Source organism: Hypoxylon trugodes (genome assembly GCF_022578975.1).
Source record: "Hypoxylon trugodes strain CBS 135444 unplaced genomic scaffold F4822scaffold_12, whole genome shotgun sequence".
NCBI classification, from domain to species: domain Eukaryota; kingdom Fungi; phylum Ascomycota; class Sordariomycetes; order Xylariales; family Hypoxylaceae; genus Hypoxylon; species Hypoxylon trugodes.
The window spans coordinates 33,005-54,126 of record NW_026250027.1 but is presented as its reverse complement, the minus strand read 5'-3'; the positions used below and the strand labels follow the sequence as shown (position 1 = coordinate 54,126).

Sequence of the window (21,122 nt, the reverse complement as noted above, 5' to 3'; positions counted from 1 at the left end):
CGGAAGTTCGTGATCCTCACCCACCCCCTCCGCCTTATCAAATTTCCTTGGAGATTGAGCACCGAACTGTTATCGGAGCCTAGTATGGCTAGCATATATACGTAGCGATAAAGGCGAGTTCGGGTCCCAGCCCCCGAGATCTGCTGCCATGGTGCATGTGCTTGGGCCTGATTCTATTGGTACCATCAAGTGGCATTCCTAAAGCTTGGTCGATGATTGGATATATCCAGCATGGTTCTTCATGAGCTACTCATGAAGATAGTCTTATTGTGTACTAGGCTTATTAATATCAATGTATCAGGTAGCTAAACAAGTATGAACCCAGCTATGGACCGCATCCGGCGCAAAGATAACGGACAACTTTCCCATTAAGCAGTGTGGAAAGTGGGGAGTTATCCAAGGGATAGCTACTAGATGATAAACCAATTTCGTTAGAAACTCATGCAATCGCCTTCAAAATGGTGTGACTCGACGTCGTCGGCTAGTTCCCGAAAGTCCAATACGCGCCCGTACATACTTAGGTATAGTAACATATACTGCTCAAACCACGCCTCATATATTTAATCAAACGGAAGAAAAGGCTCCCAGTGTCGAACTTCTGTTCCATAAGTTCTTAGACTATTTCCCCTGAGTCATGGCGAACATTGAAAAAATTGCGCATCATGCCAGCACCGAAACCGTCCTGGCGGATAACTCCGATGCTTCAATACTCACAGCCACGAGACGACGGCTGGTTCAAAAAACCGATCTTATTGTGATGCCTGGTCTCGGTAAGAAATCCTCAGTTGAAAACATCTAATATTGACTAACATGCTCAGCTCTGGCATACTTCACTCATACGCTTGACCGTGCTAACCTCGGCAATGCAAAAACTGATGGGATAGAGAAGGATCTTGGGTTGGTTGGCAACCAATTCAACTTGCTTCTCATCTTGTTCTATGTCCCTTACTCCGTAATGAACATCCCTTGGACCATTGCAGCTAAGCGTTTCAACCCGGCTGTGGTGATGCCAATCATCATTGCTTTATGGGGAATTTGTACTCTGGGTGCTGCAACAACTAAGTATAGACCTGCCCCTTTTTGGCCATGTCCCGCCAATTGATTCGCGCTATCTACCAAGCACATGTTTTATCTATCGGACATCACAAGGGAATATACTTACATTGCGATGTAGGAATTTTAGCCAAATACTTGCCTGCCGTATTCTAATGGGTACGGTCGAAGCTGCTTTCTTGCCATGCGCAGTTTATTACTGCTCCTTGTTTTATACGAGAAGAGAGCTCGCGCTTAGGACATCCATCTTCTTCCAGATGGGATTCATTGCTGTAAGTGCACTCTGACATTATATAAAAGGTCATGTCAACTAACAAATACCAGGGAGCGGTCAGCGGTTTGATATCTTGGAGTGTGTTCCGGTGGAATGGGTCTTTGAAGGTACCTAATACATAAAACATCATATCATCACTCGAACGGACCATCTAACTCTTAATAGGGGTGGCAATATCTCTTCATTATTGAGGGTGCATTGACAATTGGCATCTCTATCTTGTTACTCTTCGCTCTCCCTAGGAGTGTACGAAAATGTCGATGGTTTTCTGAAGAGGAAAAAAAGATTGCGGTTGCTCGTCTCGAAGAGGACTCACATGATGAAGATAAAATATTTCGCTGGTCGGATGTGAAGGAACAACTTCAACATGGACCAACATGGGCTTTCGCTTTCCTTGCACTTATGCATGGAGTTGGGCTAGCAAGTAGTTCAAATTTCTTGCCCGTATGTGGCAACCTACACCGAAGCTCTCTCTTGATTCATTGCTAATTTTCCTTGCAGACACTTATTAAGCGACTGACGGTCGATTCTACAACAGCCAATCTCTATACGATAGGTCCGAACCTAACCGCGTCTGTAGTGTTACTCACTACAACGTATTTCTCTGATCGATTTCAACAGCGCGCCTATGCGGCATGCGGCACCTTGTTCGTCTCTTTAGTTGCTTGGGTCTTACTTGGCTGCCTCGACCTTGTCAATAGTGTGAAGGTGGGATATTTCCTCACATACCTAATCACATTTGGGACTTTCACACCTGGCCTTCTTGTGCCTGTCTGGCTATCATCAAACATGCCGACAACAACGGGACGCGCCGTAGCTCTCGGCTTAAGTTATATGGCACAGAATTTAGCCGGCGTGGTAAGCTCGTTGGTGTTTCGCAACCAAGATGCACCAGTTTACAAGCCTGCGTTGATCACGGTAGCTTGCTGTCAGGGCGTTTTCATCGTTGCATGCCTTGCTCTAAGGAGATACTACTCCCAACTAAATCAGAAGATTGGTTTAGGTGGCGCTTCTTTTGCTGACAGAACGGATAAAAGACCTACATATAGATACGCAGTATAAAAAAAAAGCCATGGGGGGAAGGCGTCCCTGAAGGGACACTGGAAAAGGGCGGGTGTTCCTGCTACAGTGTGAATCAGAACATAATCTTCGGTTAAACCACGATAAAAGAACCAATCAAGGTCAACTAGGATCGTTGTGGAGTTCACTAATCTTTCCTAATAAAATTCGGATCCATATTTTGATTGGTTGGAGCTCAAGCTTCACAGTATCAAAACACTGTAGAAGTACCGTATTTACCTAGGTACGTTTTGACGCGCTCGAACGAACAATCCATTAGGAACTAGGCAGCCGACACATTGCATTCTAGAAGGTCCTCAACCAGAATGGTTCGTAGGTTTCTTCGTATCTCGAGGGCTCTATAATGTGTCAGTACAGTATTGCGTTATGAAATTACTCAAGAACCACGTTTTCAAGCCTAGATAAATGAGTCTAGAGTCTAGACTACTGTTCCTCTGTTCGTACGTGAGTCAATTAGCTGGGCTTTAATGGAAGGCAATGAAAGAACATTGACTGGCGTTTACCTCTAGGGATGATGCAGCGAGGCTTTAGCTCCGCAACCAATCGAACAAACAAAAGCTGGGATGAATGGGTAGCTTCGGAGCTTAGACCTTCAGTTTGACTCCAGGTTACTCATCGAATTACCCCGTAACATGTCTCGGATGACGTGTTCTCCTTCAACCATGGCGCACAACAGGAGAATGAGCGAAAATCATTGCTGGTAGGTAAAGCTGATCTCCTCGTAAACTCCGGGCAATTTGGAGTCAGTTTCTTCGTACGCCAATGTGAATGTTTCCTTGTCGATAAATCCAAGTTTTCGATAGAAATCAGCTGCCTCGAGAGTACTTTCCAAATATGCAGGAACGTTATCCTGTTTGCATTGTTCCATTCCCCATCGGACCATCATCGTTGCGGCGCCCCGGCCTCTGTATTCTGGATCGGTACCCATGAAAGTGAGACCTTCAGTTTTGGTGAGCTCTATCTTGTTCTTAATGTAATGCGACAACTGGGTTATTTCTTACGATAACATGGTGCATCTCCTATCGCACGGAATTGTGCCTCTTCGGACTTTCTAGTCCAACCATCAAGAATCTTGAAGTCCGTTCCTGTTGGCCAAATCCAAGGTGGTTCAGTATAGTCCTCGTTTGTTAACACAGGATGTGCCCACTTGGCAAAAGCGATCACCTTGCCGTTTGCTTGACGTTGAAGATTTGGCTCAGTGCCCGCTAATTCGGAATTGTTGCTTATATATTCCGAGGCGCAATCTCGAACGACGAGGACGGTGGTCTTTGGATCGTCTATGTCGGCTCGAGCTTTTAATTCTATACTTTTCCTGAGCGCATCCCGAACGGCAGCTGTGGGGAACTGCGTTATCAGCATCGCGTTGGAGCCGAATGCGGCCATGTGGATATCGGAGATTCGGATGGCGTCCGCATGTTTAGCAGCGCATAAGATGAGTGGCATTTTGATCTTAGAGTGGAAAAGTGGTAGCTGAGAGTAACATAATTGAGTGGCGTGATTTAGATTTGGGTTTATCTTTAACAGGCGACAGCAACAGCCTGAAGAATGATGACTGATGGAAGCGAGTGGATTCGTTGAATGCATGAAATGGATAGGTAGGTACCTAGGTACATTTTATCTCATCCCTGCACCTCGTCACATTATGTAACCAAGAATCTGGGGAATTGGGGAATTGCCGAGGCTCACTAGGTAGTCGAGACCCTTTTTTTATCAGGTATGAAGGAATACATCCTGACACCAACACCAGCGCCGACGCCAATACGGTGTGTTTTGAGCGTGGTTTTAGGATTGAAGTCACTTACATATATTCACCGTACACCCATTGGCATAAATGTGTTAGTTCCTGCGCTGTGATTCTTCTTTCTTCCAACTCATGCGATGAACCACGTTTGTGCTCCTCGTTCGAAATGGTGGCATCATTTGTAGAAGCCACAGGTGTTACAGCTGTGGACTCGCATACTTACGCTGCCAAATTTGACACAGAGTGGTGTGTAGGATCGGGTACGTGTCTTCATGATCGCAACAGCTTGGGCGTCATCATTAACATAATCCTCATATTATAGTCCCACATGGTGGCGTTGTGACTTCTGTCTTCCTCCGCGTTGCCGCTACTCACTTTTGTACTACACTCGCAGCACAAAACCAGCCACATACAATTTCCTTACATGTCGAATTTTTACGGCGAACTCAGGAAGGGCCTGCAAAACTAGTCGTTCGCGATGTCAAACTCGGTCGACAGACATCGACTATCCACATCACGTTGTCGCAGGACGGCCGCGAAGAGGTAGTAGGTTACCTTACGCAGTCAAATATGAATACCGAGGCCGGCGTTTCTCTGAGGACCTTATGGTATTTGCATCCACCATCGCGTCCACCACCTCTCGACTTTCCTAAACTCTTCGTCGGTGGCGAGGACCCTCACTGGATCGAGCAGACGAATAGACCATCCCCCAAGTTTCGCAAGGTTTCTAATCGCGTTCGCACGTTTCTGCCACGCGAGGGTCAAGTAGCGCTAGGCCTAGTCGACGAATGGTTACGTCTCGAGTCGGGAGAGAGATTTACGAATGAGAGTATAGGTTTCGTATCCGATCATTTCGCCTCGGTCATCGAAGGTTTATGGCGTAACGAGAGGAGCGACACCCGTCTACCACCCTTTTGGTATCCAACCGTGGCCCTCAATCTAGATATTAAAAAGATCCTACCGCCCGAGGGTGTCGAATGGTTATTTGTACGGGTACGGACAAAGTGCATCAAGGGTGGGAGAATGGATCTCGAGGTAGTTATTCTGGATCAGATGGGGGAGATCGTCGCTCTCAGCCATCATGTTGTATTGGTTGTTGGTACAGAAAGGAACCTGGCGGCGCGCAGAAATGGCCAAACAAAGATATGAAGCGGTTAACACAACATTCATCTAAAATAGATATAATGCACCTAGATAAATTTGCGATATTCTTTTTATACTATGTTTATTTGGATATTATTCGGTATGTCACCTCCCTAGATTAAGACGATGAACAGATCGATGAGAAAGATCTAATTTAATTTGATGATTGCCCTAAATGATAAGGTGGGGACCTCGGGAGCTTGTGACGGGCCAATTAGCGATAGGTACCTAGGTAGTGACATGCTTCGGTATACCGGCGCCCACGGAGCCCGGGGATCAAGGATACAAGGGTCTGCATATGCACGTACCTACATATGTAGGTATTATATTAATGTTCTAGGCTTATGTTATCTTCTATTCAGCTTCCTAGCTTCTTAGCTTTCATATTTGTTTCTCCTTTTCTTCAAGAGCTTTGAATAAAAATGATGTATATGTAAATGAAAGTATTCATGGTCTTCACATTGATAATACTACTTTAGTATTTCTTCTTCGTTTCTAATTTTCTTTCATCTTCGCTCGTTTTATCGTTTTTCTACAATTCCGCCTCCAATGGCTGATGCCGCTGGTACCGTCATTCCGGCTTCTACGCCAACCGCTACTAATATTTTGTCATTTGCGAATGGCGTGTCTCTTACTCTCGCAGGCGATTCCCTAGTCGTAAAAGGTATTTGATACAGCTATCGAATGTTTTTTGAACGCGCTTTTACTAATTTCGTCGCAATATCTAGACAAGGCCCATGCAAAACGACACCGACGGAAGTTTTGCGGCGTTGGTATTGGTGGCACGTCTTCCGAACTTCCAATCCCTCTTTACAATGTGCTCTGGGCAGAAATCGTTGCCAACGAATCCCTAACCATCGACTACGCAAATCCGATATCCAAAAGTCACCTTCGCGTCACCAAGTTAACATACCCGACCGCTGAGCTTACCCCCGAAGTAGTGAACCCGTGGATCGATAATCTACTCAAGCAAGCCTACAAGACAGCTCAACCAAATAAACGCGCCAAAGTGTTGGTCAATCCACACGCGGGACCTGGTGGTGCAGACAAGGTCTGGGAACACGATGTGAAGCCGATATTCGAGGCGGCGCGTATGACACTGGATGTGGTGCGAACTAAGTACTCCGGCGAAGCGATCGAAATTTGCGAAAACCTTGATATCGACGCCTTCGATATCATAGTTCCTTGCTCCGGCGACGGATTGCCCTACGAGTGCATCAATGGATTGGGTAAGCGTTCTGATGCACGTAAAGCCCTGCGCCAGGTTGCTATAGCGCACATGCCGTGTGGAAGTGGGAATGCGATGAGCTGTAACCTAAACGGCACGCATAAAGCAAGCATCGCGGCACTCGCTATTGTCAAAGGCGTAAGGACACCGATGGATCTGATGAGTGTCACGCAAGGCGATAGGCGGACACTTAGCTTTTTGAGTCAGTCGGTGGGCATTATAGCGGAATGCGATCTGGGAACGGAAAATCTGCGCTGGTTGGGCGCTGCGCGCTTCCATGTAGGTCTCATACAAAGGATATTTAGCAAAAAGGTATATCCTTGTGATATCGCGATGAAAGTTGAGATACCAGAAAAAGCGGATATCAAGGCACATTACAAGCGCGAACAGACGGAATCCGACTACACTACGCGAAGAGAGAAAGACGTCGTAAGTGTAAGGGAAGCATCCTTGGCCGCTGACTCTACTACCAGCGAAACGGACAGTGGAGAGGGATTGCCACCGTTGCGATTTGGGACCATCAATGACAAGCTCCCTGATGACTGGGAGAAGGCGTCGTATGACAAGCTAGGAAATTTCTATTGTGGAAACGTAAGGACCATAAATCTTATGTCGTTAGTATCGTATCACATTTGCTAACATCGGATAGATGGCGTGGATGGCGCCCGATGCCAACTTCTTCCCAGCAGCGTGCCCCAATGATGGCTTGATAGACGTTGTATTCAACAATGGCGACATCTCAGCGGCCAAGTACGTGGAACTGCTCACCTCCGCTGAGACCGGTCATGTATTTGACAATCCTCATGTGACGTATCGAAAAGTCGCCGCGTATCGGTTCACCCCTCGTAATCAGAAGGACGGATATATCAGCATCGATGGTGAACATACCCCATTTGAGCCTTTCCAAGTTGAGGTTCATCAAGGACTAGGTACGGTACTATCAAAGAGTGGCAAGTACGAAGCAGCTGGTCCACCAGATTGGGAGAAGGTCGGTGCGTGAAATTGACGGACGTTGGCGAAAAAAAAAATGTATTAGGCTGGTTATGAGATACCCCAAGGTAGACGTAGACTTGTAGACTCGTCTTGTAAACATAGGTGTGCACAGCTTTTGCTGTGATTTGTGTATATTGATCGGATTTAATAGTGTTGGCAAGCGTTGTCGAATTGCAAAGCAGATTTTATCTCCCAGCCATAGGATATATCCCTCTGAAAACACCCAAACTCCGTATCTTGTGAATTGGTTCCAAGTTATAACAAATACGCCAGTTTTCAGTCATCGAAACCACCCCAACCGTTTCGATCATCATTATCATCCCCATCCAACTCTTCATCCTGTGCGTCGTCTCTATTCCACGGCAACCTGTCGTCAGCAAGTGACTCCCTCGCCCTTAGTCGTACAGGCTTGCAAGTAGACTTGGCTTGTATCTCCACGATATGCCGTAATCTCTCTAGAAATTTCTTCGATTCTTCGGAGGTCTCATCAGACTCCTCGTCCTTTAAAAGTTCGAGCTTTTCCGCCTCGTCGACCCAGATATCCAGTACGTGTAGCCGCAGGCCGACAGAAACTTTGGAAAGGTCGCCGGTTTTCTCAAGAGGCCATTCTTCTAGTAGTCGCAACATGTTTTCGGCGCGAGTGCCAGTCCACCTCTTGCCTTTTGTTTTCGTCTTTCCGTCACCAGCCCAGGCTATACTGGCACCGAAGACACGTCGCACTAAAAGTAGATACTTCTCCATGCGCAATACGTCAATAGAAGTCCACTCGCGGGAGAGGGTAGCCCAGAAGGCGCGGAGGAAAGGAATCACGACAGCGCATTCGTCATCGTTTGGGGTGGGTAGTACGGATAGAAGGCCAGCGAGGTCCGCGCAGAGGTTTTGCTGTGGAATGGGTCGATCGCACATCCATACGCTGTAGAAAAGGCCTTTCCATAGTTTCAGATAGTCAATTTCGGTCAGTTTGCGGACGGTGGTCGGCGCTGTCAGGAACGTTCGTAGGGTATCTACGGCGGAGCTACGTGTTTTGCGATCTGTTTGCGATAGTTCTTGTCAGCTACCACGAATGAAGTGACGGATGATGAAGGATGCAATTGGAAAGGTTTGGGGACGTACCGCTAGATGCAAGATTTTTTATAAAGGGCATATTCTGCCCCTCGGTCGCCATCTTGAAAAAGAATACCGAGTTCTATTTCTCCAAGTGAAGCTGATAAAATATTGATAAAATAAATGATTGAAGAAAAAAAGAATTCAGTCCCGCCATGTCGGAACGGGACGACCCACTAAATGATAGCGCGGAATCATTCCGGGATACCGATTGTACCTAAGTACTAGTGCCCCGCCCCTCTTTAAACTGCACTGGAGCGCTCTACAAACCCCACTACATCTTCATTCGTTTATATCACGTCTTCAAACACCACAGAACACAGCAAACGATGAAAAGTACCGAGGATACTGCAATACCTAGTTGAACCACTAAATCGTACACTGAGCCGCCATAACTCCTTGAATAAATCCAACAACCAATTACTACTACATTCCCGCATCGACTCCCTAGACAACTCCCAGAACCATCCTAAAAGTTTCAACGAAATCCTTCACAATTTCCACAACTTCCATCAAATATGTCGCCAATTATTTCCTGGAAACTATCCCGTATACTACTTTGACGAGGATGGCAAACAGGCTGAAAGCTGCTAGTATAAGGGTAACTAAAATCAACCGTGAAAGATGATAGCAGGTTGATGAGAGGTGCTCAATGCCTTCTATTTGGAAGTATTTACTCCAACCCCACGCATGGTTTACCGAAAGACATGCCACGGTGATAAGCGCGGCTTCTACTGCCAGCGAGAGGATAATTCTGAAGGCGCGAATGCAGGTATCAGCACGACTTTTTGCCTCTTCCGACGCCTTCCTCCTATTGTGGCTGCATATGGTTGAGACCAGGAGCAAGAACAACAAACCAAGGAGCGTAGCTGAAGCGACGAGGTAAGCGAAAACCTCACGGGCGTTGTTAATAGCCGAGCCCGTTCCGTGTTGTGTGAAGTACGGTAGCAGCTCATTTTCGACAAATGCTGCAAAAAATCCGTGCCCTACTGCTAGTAGGAGAATAACGATGGCGCGAAGGACGCCGCCGAAGCCCATCGTGTTGGTGGATAATAAAATAAGTTTGATAAGGTCTAGATAGGTTAGTGTTCAATAATTCACTGTCACAGTTTATCCGAGTATTCTTCAAGATGGAAGCTCACTTTTTATTAGGTGTTCACGAAAAGGTCGTGACGGACTGAGATCGGTGATCGTCTGTTGGAATTGTGAGTAGATAGAGAGCGAATTTGGTTGAAGTTTGCTAGTGTTAAATAATGAAAAAAGAGAAATGAGGGAATAGATGGAATGGAGTTTAGGTGTGTTTAATAACGATTTAAGTAGAAATGTTGAGAAGCCGCCAAGTAACGATTTGAAGGGATGGGGGTACGGGTGTGAGCTGTATGCACGTCCTGTACGTTAATGCCTATACACCAAGACACTTATGGCCAGACGACGACAATGACTCAGGTATTATTGCGTCCGTTATAGTGTTAATTGTACCATCACCATACATTGGACGGGCAAGTTCTTACCTACCTAACTAGATATTGTCGACCTGACCAAGTTTCCTGCGTTGGCAGTCGCCAGACAATTCCCATAGGAGTATGCCCTGACCTGGAGTAGTAACAATACATTAGGCGTTTATCGATCATACATGTACCTACTTGGTCATCTAGTTGGGGTTCAGATTTATTATAGGTAGGAGTAGGAATAATATTCTACGTTCCGTGGATTTTACACTACGATTACTTAGATCGACGTTCGCTACCTAAATTGCTATGATACTAGCTAAAAAAAGGGGGGGGATAACCAGCAAGAAAAGAACGCAAAGGAGTTTGGCCAACACCCGAGTTGACCTGTCAGTAGAACAACCCCGAAGGAAGTCCCTAGGGAGCCGTGGTGACAGTCACAGCTACGAAAATCACACGCCCGTAAAAACATGGAGGTCAAATTCTAATTGGCCATCACCTCTCTCACTAGACTATGGGGCATCCCCTGTGATCTTATATAATATCCTTGTTCGCATAGTTTTATTATCGTATTCGACAAGTAGCAGCTCTAGATGCCTCAGTACCTAAGCTCTATCTAGGTACAGAATCAGGTGAAAGTGACCCAGACCTCAAACATTTGCCAAGTAGGATTGGTATCCGCTTCCGCCTCTGTGTATACGGTCGTGATTTCGCCGGATTCGACGTCCTTCTTCTGGGTCTGCTTTAGCAGTCTAGACTTTACATCTAGATTCCCAATCCTATCCTTCCATTCATCACGGCCACAAACTTCTTGCCATAGTTCCTGCCAGGTCCGGTCGTCATGATCGTACTTATGACGATACTCCTTAGACCCTTGGGGCTTTTCGAAAGGACCAGGACTGGTGTTTCCGACGTGGGCCCCCAAAATCAATACCGGAGCCCCGGTATCCTTTCTTAGAAGTCGAAGACAGCGATCAGCCACGGTCTTTTGATCATCGAAAGAGAACAAGTGAAACACAGCAGTTAGGTGTAATATAGTAACTCTATTGTCCAGGACATTGAACTTATCTTCGGTTGAGTTCGAGAATAAATCCCCGGGACATAAGAAGCGGTCTCTCGATAGCTTTTCCGCATCTCGGAATAATTCAAATCCAAAATCGATGAACTTGGGTTCTATGTCACTAGCCCAAAGCCTATGTGCTGGCATGCCATCGTAGATAAGTTTGCGTACGTCCTGGCTAAAACCTGTACCAAGATCCAAGAACAACGGTTCGACCACTCCATCTAAACTAGGCCGTTTTAATGGAGATAGTACATGCTGTTCGTATGCATAGTGAGTTGCTAGAGGGAAGTCTAGGAATCTGAAGCTTCCGACACATGGGTACGGAAAGCATGCATATGCCTCATCTCGAATCTTAACGACATGACCAAGTTGTGTGTCCTTAGGTATGCCAGAATAGGACGCGAGAAGACCGGAGATAGACTTCGGGACGGCCTCTATTTTCTCGGCGAACTTAAAGATATCTGTTGATGATTCGTTTTGGGTTGTGCTCGCCATGGTGTTGATCGTGGAAAATCAAAACTACTTGAGTTTATGGGTCTGTGTGGTAGATATCAGTAAGAAGGAATTGACCTAGCATTAAATATTATTGCTATGTCTGTATTGTCGCGCCTTTAGTGTAGGAATGTAGTCACTGACGAAGTTGCGAATGTTCGTTTGTCCGAATGGCGATCCGAAATAACCCGTGAAATACAACACCATCAAACTCCGGACAGAAAATAATGGCTTGATAGTAGAATCAAAGCTGCACATCAGAATAGATAAGTGTTCAAAAGAGGTGGTATACGCATCACATTAAGATGCGGGGATTACACGGTAATGATAACCATCCGAAAGCCCCTTCGTCATTGGGTTAGGGATAAAAATGCAACTTGACTTCAATGCTTCCCTTTTACCTCTTTTGGCAAGATGCGACTCATCTAAAGGTAACGCCACCGTCAAAAACTCCATAATTCAGAAAGCGGATCTTCTTTACGTTATCATCCTTCAAGACTCTGCAAACTTTCTTGTGGCCCTTGCCTTTCCATGCCTTGGTTTGACAGTCCTTGTGTTTTGGTTAGCATCCTCATTTGAAATATATCTGGGAATTGGGATACCTTATTGCAATAGTGAAAGGTCTTGCAACCCGCACACATATTGAGGTTATCCTTGGTCTCATCACAGCTGTAACACTTCTGCTTAGCCCCTTCTGTAGGTGTGTACTTGATGACTTCCTTGTTCATTTCGAGAACCTCCTTAAAGCTAAGGGATGATCTATTGTAATGAATAACCGGTTTGGGTTTTAGTTATTTCTAGGATGAATTGCTTACCATAACGCTGTGGGAATCTTCCACTCTCACGCCAACAGTTCCACCGAGAAAGTAATGGAATGTCGGGTAGAAGAGAGCGATTGTGTAACCGACTTTGAAGTTTTTCAGGATGCGGGGCATATCATTCTGATCATCCGGATAGAAGGCAACGACGAACGGGTTTCCTTTATGGTCCTTGGCTACAATTCGTGGGCGGAGGAAAGTATCGGCCTGGATAATGTCACCAAGGAGGCACCAATGTTGGCCATTAATGGGTGATGTGGAAGGGTAATCCTTAAAGGATAGGAAGAAGTCTGAGTCCTCGAAGGACCGAGGCCGAGCTCGAGTACCTATTTTTAGGTATCGTTTGAAGGGGTCTAGAGATTAAATGAGAGGTTGACTCGGATTGAACTACTAATCCGCTTTAAAATACAGGGTTAGATGGGATTATACGAAGAAAATCTCATGTCCCAACCTGTCCGCAAACGAAAGAGTATGTGAAACAAATGATTGTCAACCAGACCGCTTGTTAAGAGGAGAAAACGCCAGGCGTTGCTGCGCACGGAGCAACTTGGAGTATCCAGTTGGAGTGAGTTTATCATATTATGACTTACATTATGCTGTACATAAGGTTATTTTAATACATGTACATTGTTTCAATCATTCATCGATCGATCTTGCCTCATCCCAGAGATAGACACGGGGAAGAACCATAGATGGGTTTAGGATAGAGGCAGTTACCTAGGTATATATGCTTTCTGACAACGAAGTTGGATGCTCTTTTTAGTTGCAGTTGGTGGGGTTGTAGGTGATTGAATTACTTACATGAACGCCGCTAAGTTAGGTTACGTAATACTGAGTACCTACAATAATTAACCTGACTTAATTCAAGACGCGTCCATCGCGTTCACTCACTGTCTAAGAACTCTATGGAGTGTGAAGAAATAAACCTTCAAAACTCATATAAATTATGGGAAAACTTGGATGCCCATGTAAACCTCTTAATTCTCCATCACGAATTCCTTACACTCCATAATAGCTAAATATAACATGGAGAAAGCTACGAAGCTTCACTTCTACTATCACGGCGAAGCAGTGAGTCACCCCACTTGTCACAACATCGCAATACATAAATAGATATAGCGTGCATGTATGCTAACCATGGAAAATAATTTTAGGGTCGCGAAGGAGAGAAACAAAAATGTCATTTTTGTCAGATTCGTTCTTTCGCGACGCATACCCGCTATCCAGTGACTCTAGTCAATACGGAAGACAACGCTGCGCTGGATCCCGATTTTCGGTTTGTGGATAAATCCATCCTCGGTAAAGATGTGGAACCAACTAGGGAAGAGTTCCTCACCGGCTGCGAGTGCGCTGACTCGGAAGATTGCCAGTATAGCACTTGCAACTGCCTTCAGGATGTTGATGACGATAGTTCGGATGAGGAAAACGGGGATGGCACATATGGCGACGGACCTCGGAAGAAAGTATACGCCTATCATTCGCACGGTGTTAAGGCCGGGCATTTACGTTCTAAAATTCTCACATCACGAAATCCCATCTACGAGTGCCATGAAAGCTGTGCTTGTGGTCCGGATTGCCCCAATAGGGTTGTAGAGAGGGGTCGGAGGATACCGCTGCAGGTCTTCAGAACTAGGAATCGTGGCTGGGGCGTGCGGAGTACGGCGGACGTTAAGAAAGGTCAATTCGTCGACAAGTACATGGGCGAGATTATCACTGCGCAGGAAGCTAATCACCGGCGGGCCAAATCCCACATAGCGGAGCGTAAAGACGTTTACCTCTTCGCACTGGACAAATTCTCAGATCCGGATTCGTATGACGATCGTCTCCGTGGACCACCGTTAGAAGTGGATGGAGAATTCATGTCTGGTCCAACTCGATTTGTCAATCATTCTTGCGATCCAAATATGCGCATCTTTGCGCGGGTGGGCGATCATGCCGATAAACACTTACATGATTTGGCACTGTTTGCAATTAGAGATATCCCGCGGGGTGAGGAACTGACGTTTGACTATGTGGATGGGGTTGATGATTCAGAAAACGATGCGCTTGATCCGGAGAAACAGAAGGACATGACGCGTTGCCTGTGCGGGAGCAAGCGTTGTAGGGGGTACCTTTGGTAATTAATCGAGGGGAATTTATGCAGTGATTTAGATCTATTTGGACCTTCAATCGCATGCATGGAAATGATTACCTACCTATTCTAACGTCACTAAGCGAAGTGTGCAACTTCTACCTAGCTCAGTAATACCGCCGGTCCAGTGTATTAATCAAGCAAAAGTACTATTTGTTTTTGCTGCATGTGTGTTGGAATTATAGGTACATGTTTGTCCGGCATAAGAAATTTAATACTGCCTGTGTATGTATCTAATTACAGGTTACATGTGACAGACAGGGCAGACAGGACGCAACCTTAAAGCTAACCTCTCACTAAGAATAATAAGGTTAGCGGAGACAGACTTGGCGCTCATAAGTTCTAGGCCGGCTTATCACCCTTGTCAATGCCGCTAACTCGTTGGCGGACCAGCTACATTTGAAGCAAGCAAGTCCGAACCATGTAAAATACCTAGATCCACCCGATCTAACCGACCCCGTTATTTTCGTGCTAAGCCTCAAACCATCAAACCATCAATCTTCAACTTCCAACATTCTAGTGGTGAACGACCCTTCGTGGAAATATTAGCCTTGACTTCCGTTATATCTGGCGAACAAGGCTGAAAGTACAATCCAATCAATCATTGGACTGGTAAATTCAAGAGTAGGAAGAAGAGGCGCCAATAAGGGCGAATATCCGAAAATGCGCTGAAACGGTATACCCCATCACTTATTCTAGGTGGCTCAATAATAAAGCGCAAAAGCAATGGTATGTAAAATCGCCAACATTTCTTCCGTCAGCTCTACCTCAAATCCATAGTTTGCGACATTTCGGTGATCATCCCTTAACCATCCAGAATCTCACGAGGTTCTGCCGCTGACTTCTCGCAAATTACTGCTGGACGGGACATATTTCCCTCGTCTCGAAGTTCAACTGACTCTTATATTCTTAGGGCTGCTGTTTCTCGAGACCCGCCGGTCCTAACGCACCCTACCCAGGGGGTAGCGCCGCATCACCCTCTGCGCGCGCAATTAACTCACCTCCGCCGTTACATCCGTCTGCGACCGATGATAGTGCGCCAGCATCGCGAGCCGTCTCTCGTTCTCACCAATCCCCCCAGTCGCCCCATTCACAGCATCATTCACATCGAATCCATGGTTTTCAAGCCTCCCTGTCGCAACATATAGACAAACCCTTGCGACGCCACGAATGGGTTGCGCGCGATCGAACATGGACACGTTCCGAGTTAGATACAGAACGAGCCGATTTCTTTGATACGCGGGTTACTGGGCGGCCTGAAGTATGGCAAGCTTTGAAGGCAGCGTTGGAGGTTATGTGGGAGGCAGATGTGGGCAATGCGGCTACGGGAGAGTCAACAGACGAAGACGGGACCGGTGGGTTGGCTACAGCCCAGAGCATACTGAAGGCTGCCGAAGTCACTTTACCCACTGGTGACTTATCGAATGGGGTATATGATGCACTTGGGAATTATTACGCACTTCCGGAATGGATTGTGAGCGACCCCGTGAACGTGACCGAAGAAGGTAACGCGAAAAAGAGTAAAGATGACATTGATCGAAAGGGTGAGGATGATTTAACGGGTGACGACATGGACGAGGTAGATGAAGACGAGGCGGTACGACGAAGAGAAGAGAAGGGTAAAGGTGTCGTGGATATGAAACATATGGTGAAAGTTCGTGCTCGACTTAGCGAGAACCTCCCGGATGTGATAATCAGCATTAACCCCGAAGAAAGCGTCCGAAGCTTCGCTAGAAAGGTAGCCGAGGAGTCGGGGGTGAGTTATTTTTATTATATCTTCCATCTCCCGAATTGGTTTATCCGGGAAGCATATTCTAATTGCTCGACATAGTTATCATCGACTAAACGTGTGCGTGTGGCCTACATGGGCAAGATTCTTAAGGAGAACTCATCCTTGCAAGGTCAAGGTTGGAAGAAGGGACATGTAGTTAATGCGCTGGTTTTCAACCGGTAGCAACGGTCGTCGCCACTGTATTTCCTACCCGACTCCCATATTCTCGAACGAGCCCCTTCACACCTCGAGCCCTGGTTTTGAATTCGTTCCACGGGAATTCCAAGCCATTCTCGAGCCATGACTAAGAGAATCGGGCTCATTGATTGACGGCAGTCCTTGGTTTATTTCCCCACCCAGTCAACCGCGTTCGATGCTACCGATCCGACCAATACTTTCCATTATTCGATGAAGCATTCTGCTCATCTATTCTACCTGAGAAACCACATCGCCAAGAGAGCGAGAACGCGACCCCGTTATTATATATAACCTCATCATTTATAAATATCCCGACCATTACGGATTTACTCTTAATAATCTATATGCAACACTTAACGGGTTCGCCTTAGGTTTTCACCATTTCTATTTATCTACTTCCTTACGACTCTGCATCGGATTCCGGACAATACCCCATTTTCGTTATCATGCTGCGTCAGCATTTGGCGGATTATAGGAGTTAGTATGGCGTGATTATGATCGATTGTGCGATCGACTAAGGGATTTATCAATGAATTTATGGGCGCAACGAAGCGTGGCTTTGGGTATTTAACTATCATTTGGCCTTGACTATAATCAGATTGAAATATTTTATATTAATCATAAATCTACCAGGCCATTGGATACCTATATATTGTCCGCTTCTTCAAAATCGATTCTGGTGACTTCCGAGACAAGTTTTCTACACCCTTTTCGTATAGCTACTCCTGTACGATTTACCTGAGGAATTACCTGAAGGCCTTTGGCGCCAAAGGGGACGCGCACATGTGGATTTGATTACAAGGGCTTTGAGGTTAAAAGCGCGGGTTTACTGGTCAGAAGCATTTCAAGCGATTTGATTCGAAGATTTGTTATTATACTTAAATACATAATCGTAACACGAGTTGTTGTTGTTTTTCACCAATGAGCTCACACGATCACATCTCAAATTCTGCAGGCAGCCGACAGATAGAAGACCATGGTAAAATGATGGGTTAGACAAGTGAGCTCTGCTTTCTTTCTCATCCTACTATTGAATTCGAAGCATCTCGAAAATAAACATTTATTTATCAGCGCGGTCGTATATCATTATAGACATCATCACGATGAGATAAACCCTTATAATGGCCCCCTCGATTGTAACGGATGATTATTACGCGGTCCTCGGAGTCACCAAAACGGCAAATGCCGATGCCTTAAAGGCCGCCTACAGGAAACTAGCGAGGATCAGGCATCCTGACAAAAACCCCGGAAAACCAACTGCGACGGCCGAGTTTCAGCTGGTAAATGAATGACTGCTTCACTGTGCAATTGTGTGAATACCTAACTAATTGTGGGGGTAGCTCGAGGCGGCATATTCCACGTTATGCGATCCTATCCGACGGAGGGCATACGATCTTCGATTTCCGACCACATTTACCAACAATGGACCGACAACTCCGGCCTATTCTTATACTTACGCCAGCACAGCAAATAGTGATTCATTTAGACAGAAGATCCATGAAAAAGAGTTAAGACGCGACCGTTTAAGGCGTGAAAAGATACAAAAAGAAGAAGAGGTTTCGGAGGTAAGGCGTAACCTTGCTCGGGTCGAAGGGGAGATTTGGAGGTTGGATGACGATGAGAAAAGAGACGCTGCTGAACACGCCGCCGAGAAGTCCAGTTGGTGGCGATTGTTTTCGTCCGTCATTGGAGGGTCGCAAATGCAGTATGAGGAAAGATCCAACGAACGAGACCGCCGTCGTCTCAACAGAATTGTAACGAAACGCGTCAAAGAGAAGGAATTAAAGCAGCACCAAGAAGGTGTCGCGCGACTCGAGTTTGTCATATATACTACTCAAATCGAGATCAATGGTTTAACACAAGAGATAAACAAATGGAAAGGGGAACAGGAAGAAGCATGTCGGAAAGAAGCTCAAAGACAACGAGAACAGGAAGAAGCACTGCGACGCGAAGCACAAAAGCAGGAAGAAGCACGTCGAAGAGAAGCGCAGAGGAAACGAGAAGAAGAGGAAGCACGACGAAGACAAGCCCAATGGCAGAAGGAACATGATGAGATACGAAAGAAGCAAGCCCAAAGGCAACAGCAAGAAGAGAATGCAAGACGGGAAAGGACACGCCGGGAGAAAGAAGAAGCCGAGGCGGCTAGGAAGGCGTTCGAAAGGGAGGAAATGCGCCGACGGGACCAGGAAGAAGAGTCAGCTCGGGAATTTGAACGGGTACTCGAACGTATTCGACGTGCGACAGCTCAGAAGGCTGAAGAGCGTCGACGTACCGAGGAAATCCGGCGTACCGAAGAGCATCAACGCGCTCAGAAAGAGAGATCTGAAGCGAAATCTTGTGGTCATATGGAGTGGTGGAAAAAGGTCAATGGTTCTCATATCTGTTCTCACTGTTCGATAAAGACAACTCAATTCGCTCTTCAGTGTCCGGAATGCAAGATATTTGCATGCGCATCATGTCGCAAGTTACTCCAGGCAAATGGCAGACGAGGTAGAAGATCTAGACGAAACTAGGGGAAATTTGTATCTTTAGAATTTATGTGACCAACGAAATATTTCAATCATATCAATTATAGTACTGTACTGTATTTGAATTAATGACCGTAAATTCCTTGGTCTATTCGCAGAGTAAACGGAGCAGTTACCCCTCATATACCTACCGTATTGTCACCAATTTAAGTAATTAGCTGTTACCGATTTGTCAATTAATCCAATGAAATCCTAGGATGTTCCATGTTCCGTTTATTTGATACCTACCCCCGAGCCGATGGCTATCCCCGTCCCTTAACACCGAAGTAGCTGGTATGTCAAAACTTTTCATCTAGGGGAATCAAGTAAGAATACAACACCCAAATTCAAGCACGCGCCTTGGATCCGTCAGCTATGATCATAACATACAGGCATCGAAGTCCTCCTACTTTAGTTCTAATCTTGACAAGAGCTTTTGGAAAATGTTGGTCTTTCCATATCGATCGACGACTTGTGGCTCATTTCCCACCATGAGTGTTTTGGAACGCGGATCGTGTTCGTCCCGCAATGAACTTCACCACCGCCTTCGTGCTGGGAATACCAGCATTAATATACACGACACCAAACCCTACTTCCTCATACACCTTATTAGTTGCTTCTACTATGATGTCCTTGCCGTCGATAACAGGGCGCCACGGTTTGGGAAATAGATATATCGAGTTACTTAATACTACACCGTTCAAAACGCCGGGGTATAATGCAGCACCGTGGGTAACACTATAATTTAGATCTGGGGCGACTCCATCGTCTGGTCCCCAACGGACGCCCGTCTCGAGTATCATCGGGACCCAGTGAGCGTTAGTATCCGGGATGCCGGTTTTTTCTTGTAGTGTATCTCTGACGCCTTTGATATGCTCAGCGAACCGTTCGTTGTCGGCAATCAATTTATCAGTCAGGATTTCGTCAATGGTACTATTCGGAACCCCTCTCGGAATACTAGGAAACGATTCGTCAGGCTGGGAGAATGCCTGGAGACTTCCATGGCCAGCTTTTTGAGCATTTTGAAGAATCTGAAGTCCTCTGATCGGATCGGCTACAAAAAGAACCCATCCATGCAATGTGTTATCAGCTGGGAGAAATTGAACCATCTCATCCACATGACCCACAGCGAGCCAATCCGTATCTAATATGAGGGGATCTTAAAACTCTTGAGCCTTCACGTAGTCGTACACATGCGGCGATGATGGATAGGACTTAGCATGGGAACCTTCAATCACCCGCCCAGCTGGAAACGATTTTTCTTTGTGCTCGTATGGGGGAATCGTCTCGAGGTTGCCCATAAAGTCGATTTCATCCCTAGTTCCACCTGTACTGTAAACAGCTCCTCGACCGGTGTCTCTTAAATATTCGAAAACCTGCCTCCCTGCGATACGTGATCCTTGTGAAGAGCGAATGAAAACCTGAAGTGTAATGGGACCAGAAGGACCAGGCATACTAGTATATCCGGGCTCGACAATATCTTGAGTCCAGATGCCATCCGAATGATTGAATAGCTATAAGGGCTTGCTGATATCTGGTTGATTGAGTATAGCCTTTAGGTCGGACACAAATTTCAGCTGATGCGGGGTTATTGACTCGTTGCCGTTGGTGGTCAGCACTTCAGATACGGGCATAAGGTGGTGGAATATCAGAACTGGTGCGACGCGGAGATGGACGGTATCATGAGACGAATTTAGCCCATTCTGTATATCGAAGTTGACCTCAACTCGACCGTCCCACCCGCCGGGTCTTCTTGTATCTCGGGCATCTATTCCAAGTTCGACCCCCCCATAATAGAGGGGCGGGGAACTTGTAATCATTTGTTGTGATGGTCCATCCGTCTGTGGTCTGTCGAAAAATGCAAACATCTTTTCGGGCAATTTCTTGCTCAATGCGAATATTTCCCCAGGCATCTTCGGTGACGTCGGATACCGGTACAGTCTTCAACGTTGTCATATATTCCGACGATCGCTGTATGTCATCAGAGGCGTCATTGCAGGCTGCAAGTGCTTCATCAGACAGTGGGTCTTTAGAGCAGCGACGGTCCGTGTCGCCGATATTTTCCAAGACGGCTCCCG

General features: G+C 46.1%; 13 protein-coding genes across 13 annotated transcripts; 6 read left to right on the top strand and 7 right to left on the bottom strand.

Annotated features, from left to right (window-relative positions):
* Positions 1–634: 634 nt before the first annotated feature.
* On the top strand, positions 635–2,893 carry F4822DRAFT_440689 (MFS general substrate transporter; the record flags this gene model as incomplete). Its single annotated transcript, XM_051462776.1, has 6 exons — positions 635–770; positions 819–1,062; positions 1,175–1,325; positions 1,378–1,434; positions 1,493–1,771; positions 1,829–2,893. 6 exons carry the CDS (start codon positions 635–637, stop codon positions 2,387–2,389), a joined length of 1,428 nt encoding a protein of 475 aa, XP_051308699.1. The 3' UTR covers positions 2,390–2,893.
* A 205-nt stretch (positions 2,894–3,098) lies between these two features.
* F4822DRAFT_434854 (putative GNAT family acetyltransferase) lies at positions 3,099–3,850 on the bottom strand (the record flags this gene model as incomplete). The annotated part of the gene is made up of 2 exons (XM_051462082.1): positions 3,099–3,346; positions 3,409–3,850. 2 exons carry the CDS (start codon positions 3,848–3,850, stop codon positions 3,099–3,101), a joined length of 690 nt encoding a protein of 229 aa, XP_051308698.1.
* Positions 3,851–4,153: 303 nt separating this feature from the next.
* On the top strand, positions 4,154–5,416 carry F4822DRAFT_86494 (thioesterase-like superfamily-domain-containing protein). Its single transcript, XM_051464098.1, has 2 exons — positions 4,154–4,408; positions 4,471–5,416. The coding sequence occupies exons 1-2, from the start codon at positions 4,315–4,317 to the stop codon at positions 5,295–5,297; spliced, it is 921 nt and encodes a 306-aa protein (XP_051308697.1). The 5' UTR covers positions 4,154–4,314; the 3' UTR covers positions 5,298–5,416.
* Positions 5,417–5,840: 424 nt separating this feature from the next.
* On the top strand, positions 5,841–7,654 carry F4822DRAFT_440687 (sphingoid long chain base kinase; the record flags this gene model as incomplete). Its single annotated transcript, XM_051462775.1, has 3 exons — positions 5,841–5,955; positions 6,020–7,110; positions 7,169–7,654. 3 exons carry the CDS (start codon positions 5,841–5,843, stop codon positions 7,517–7,519), a joined length of 1,557 nt encoding a protein of 518 aa, XP_051308696.1. The 3' UTR covers positions 7,520–7,654.
* Positions 7,655–7,788: 134 nt separating this feature from the next.
* On the bottom strand, positions 7,789–8,677 carry F4822DRAFT_434851 (uncharacterized protein; the record flags this gene model as incomplete). The annotated part of the gene is made up of 2 exons (XM_051462081.1): positions 7,789–8,543; positions 8,626–8,677. 2 exons carry the CDS (start codon positions 8,675–8,677, stop codon positions 7,789–7,791), a joined length of 807 nt encoding a protein of 268 aa, XP_051308695.1.
* Positions 8,678–8,895: 218 nt separating this feature from the next.
* F4822DRAFT_421563 (uncharacterized protein) lies at positions 8,896–10,238 on the bottom strand. The gene has a single exon (XM_051459807.1). The coding sequence runs from the start codon at positions 9,652–9,654 to the stop codon at positions 9,145–9,147; it is 510 nt and encodes a 169-aa protein (XP_051308694.1). The 5' UTR covers positions 9,655–10,238; the 3' UTR covers positions 8,896–9,144.
* A 444-nt stretch (positions 10,239–10,682) lies between these two features.
* Positions 10,683–11,855, bottom strand: F4822DRAFT_86392 (uncharacterized protein). Its single transcript, XM_051464097.1, has 2 exons — positions 11,764–11,855; positions 10,683–11,664 (listed from the first exon to the last, which is right to left on the bottom strand). Exon 2 carries the CDS (start codon positions 11,620–11,622, stop codon positions 10,693–10,695), a length of 930 nt encoding a protein of 309 aa, XP_051308693.1. The 5' UTR covers positions 11,623–11,664; positions 11,764–11,855; the 3' UTR covers positions 10,683–10,692.
* A 185-nt stretch (positions 11,856–12,040) lies between these two features.
* F4822DRAFT_434848 (uncharacterized protein) lies at positions 12,041–12,554 on the bottom strand (the record flags this gene model as incomplete). Its single annotated transcript, XM_051462080.1, has 3 exons — positions 12,041–12,169; positions 12,222–12,359; positions 12,435–12,554. The coding sequence occupies 3 exons, from the start codon at positions 12,552–12,554 to the stop codon at positions 12,041–12,043; spliced, it is 387 nt and encodes a 128-aa protein (XP_051308692.1).
* A 909-nt stretch (positions 12,555–13,463) lies between these two features.
* Positions 13,464–14,557, top strand: F4822DRAFT_439027 (histone H3 methyltransferase DIM-5; the record flags this gene model as incomplete). The annotated part of the gene is made up of 2 exons (XM_051462588.1): positions 13,464–13,508; positions 13,592–14,557. The coding sequence occupies 2 exons, from the start codon at positions 13,464–13,466 to the stop codon at positions 14,555–14,557; spliced, it is 1,011 nt and encodes a 336-aa protein (XP_051308691.1).
* Positions 14,558–14,885: 328 nt separating this feature from the next.
* Positions 14,886–17,055, top strand: F4822DRAFT_86299 (uncharacterized protein). Its single transcript, XM_051464095.1, has 3 exons — positions 14,886–15,297; positions 15,482–16,324; positions 16,400–17,055. The coding sequence occupies exons 1-3, from the start codon at positions 15,295–15,297 to the stop codon at positions 16,520–16,522; spliced, it is 969 nt and encodes a 322-aa protein (XP_051308690.1). The 5' UTR covers positions 14,886–15,294; the 3' UTR covers positions 16,523–17,055.
* A 296-nt stretch (positions 17,056–17,351) lies between these two features.
* On the top strand, positions 17,352–19,119 carry F4822DRAFT_86326 (uncharacterized protein). Its single transcript, XM_051464096.1, has 3 exons — positions 17,352–17,537; positions 17,609–17,817; positions 17,878–19,119. The coding sequence occupies exons 2-3, from the start codon at positions 17,659–17,661 to the stop codon at positions 19,048–19,050; spliced, it is 1,332 nt and encodes a 443-aa protein (XP_051308689.1). The 5' UTR covers positions 17,352–17,537; positions 17,609–17,658; the 3' UTR covers positions 19,051–19,119.
* A 404-nt stretch (positions 19,120–19,523) lies between these two features.
* F4822DRAFT_434845 (uncharacterized protein) lies at positions 19,524–20,498 on the bottom strand (the record flags this gene model as incomplete). The annotated part of the gene is made up of 2 exons (XM_051462079.1): positions 19,524–20,203; positions 20,273–20,498. 2 exons carry the CDS (start codon positions 20,496–20,498, stop codon positions 19,524–19,526), a joined length of 906 nt encoding a protein of 301 aa, XP_051308688.1.
* A 60-nt stretch (positions 20,499–20,558) lies between these two features.
* Positions 20,559–20,957, bottom strand: F4822DRAFT_434844 (uncharacterized protein; the record flags this gene model as incomplete). The annotated part of the gene is made up of 1 exon (XM_051462078.1): positions 20,559–20,957. The coding sequence occupies one exon, from the start codon at positions 20,955–20,957 to the stop codon at positions 20,559–20,561; it is 399 nt and encodes a 132-aa protein (XP_051308687.1).
* Positions 20,958–21,122: the final 165 nt, after the last annotated feature.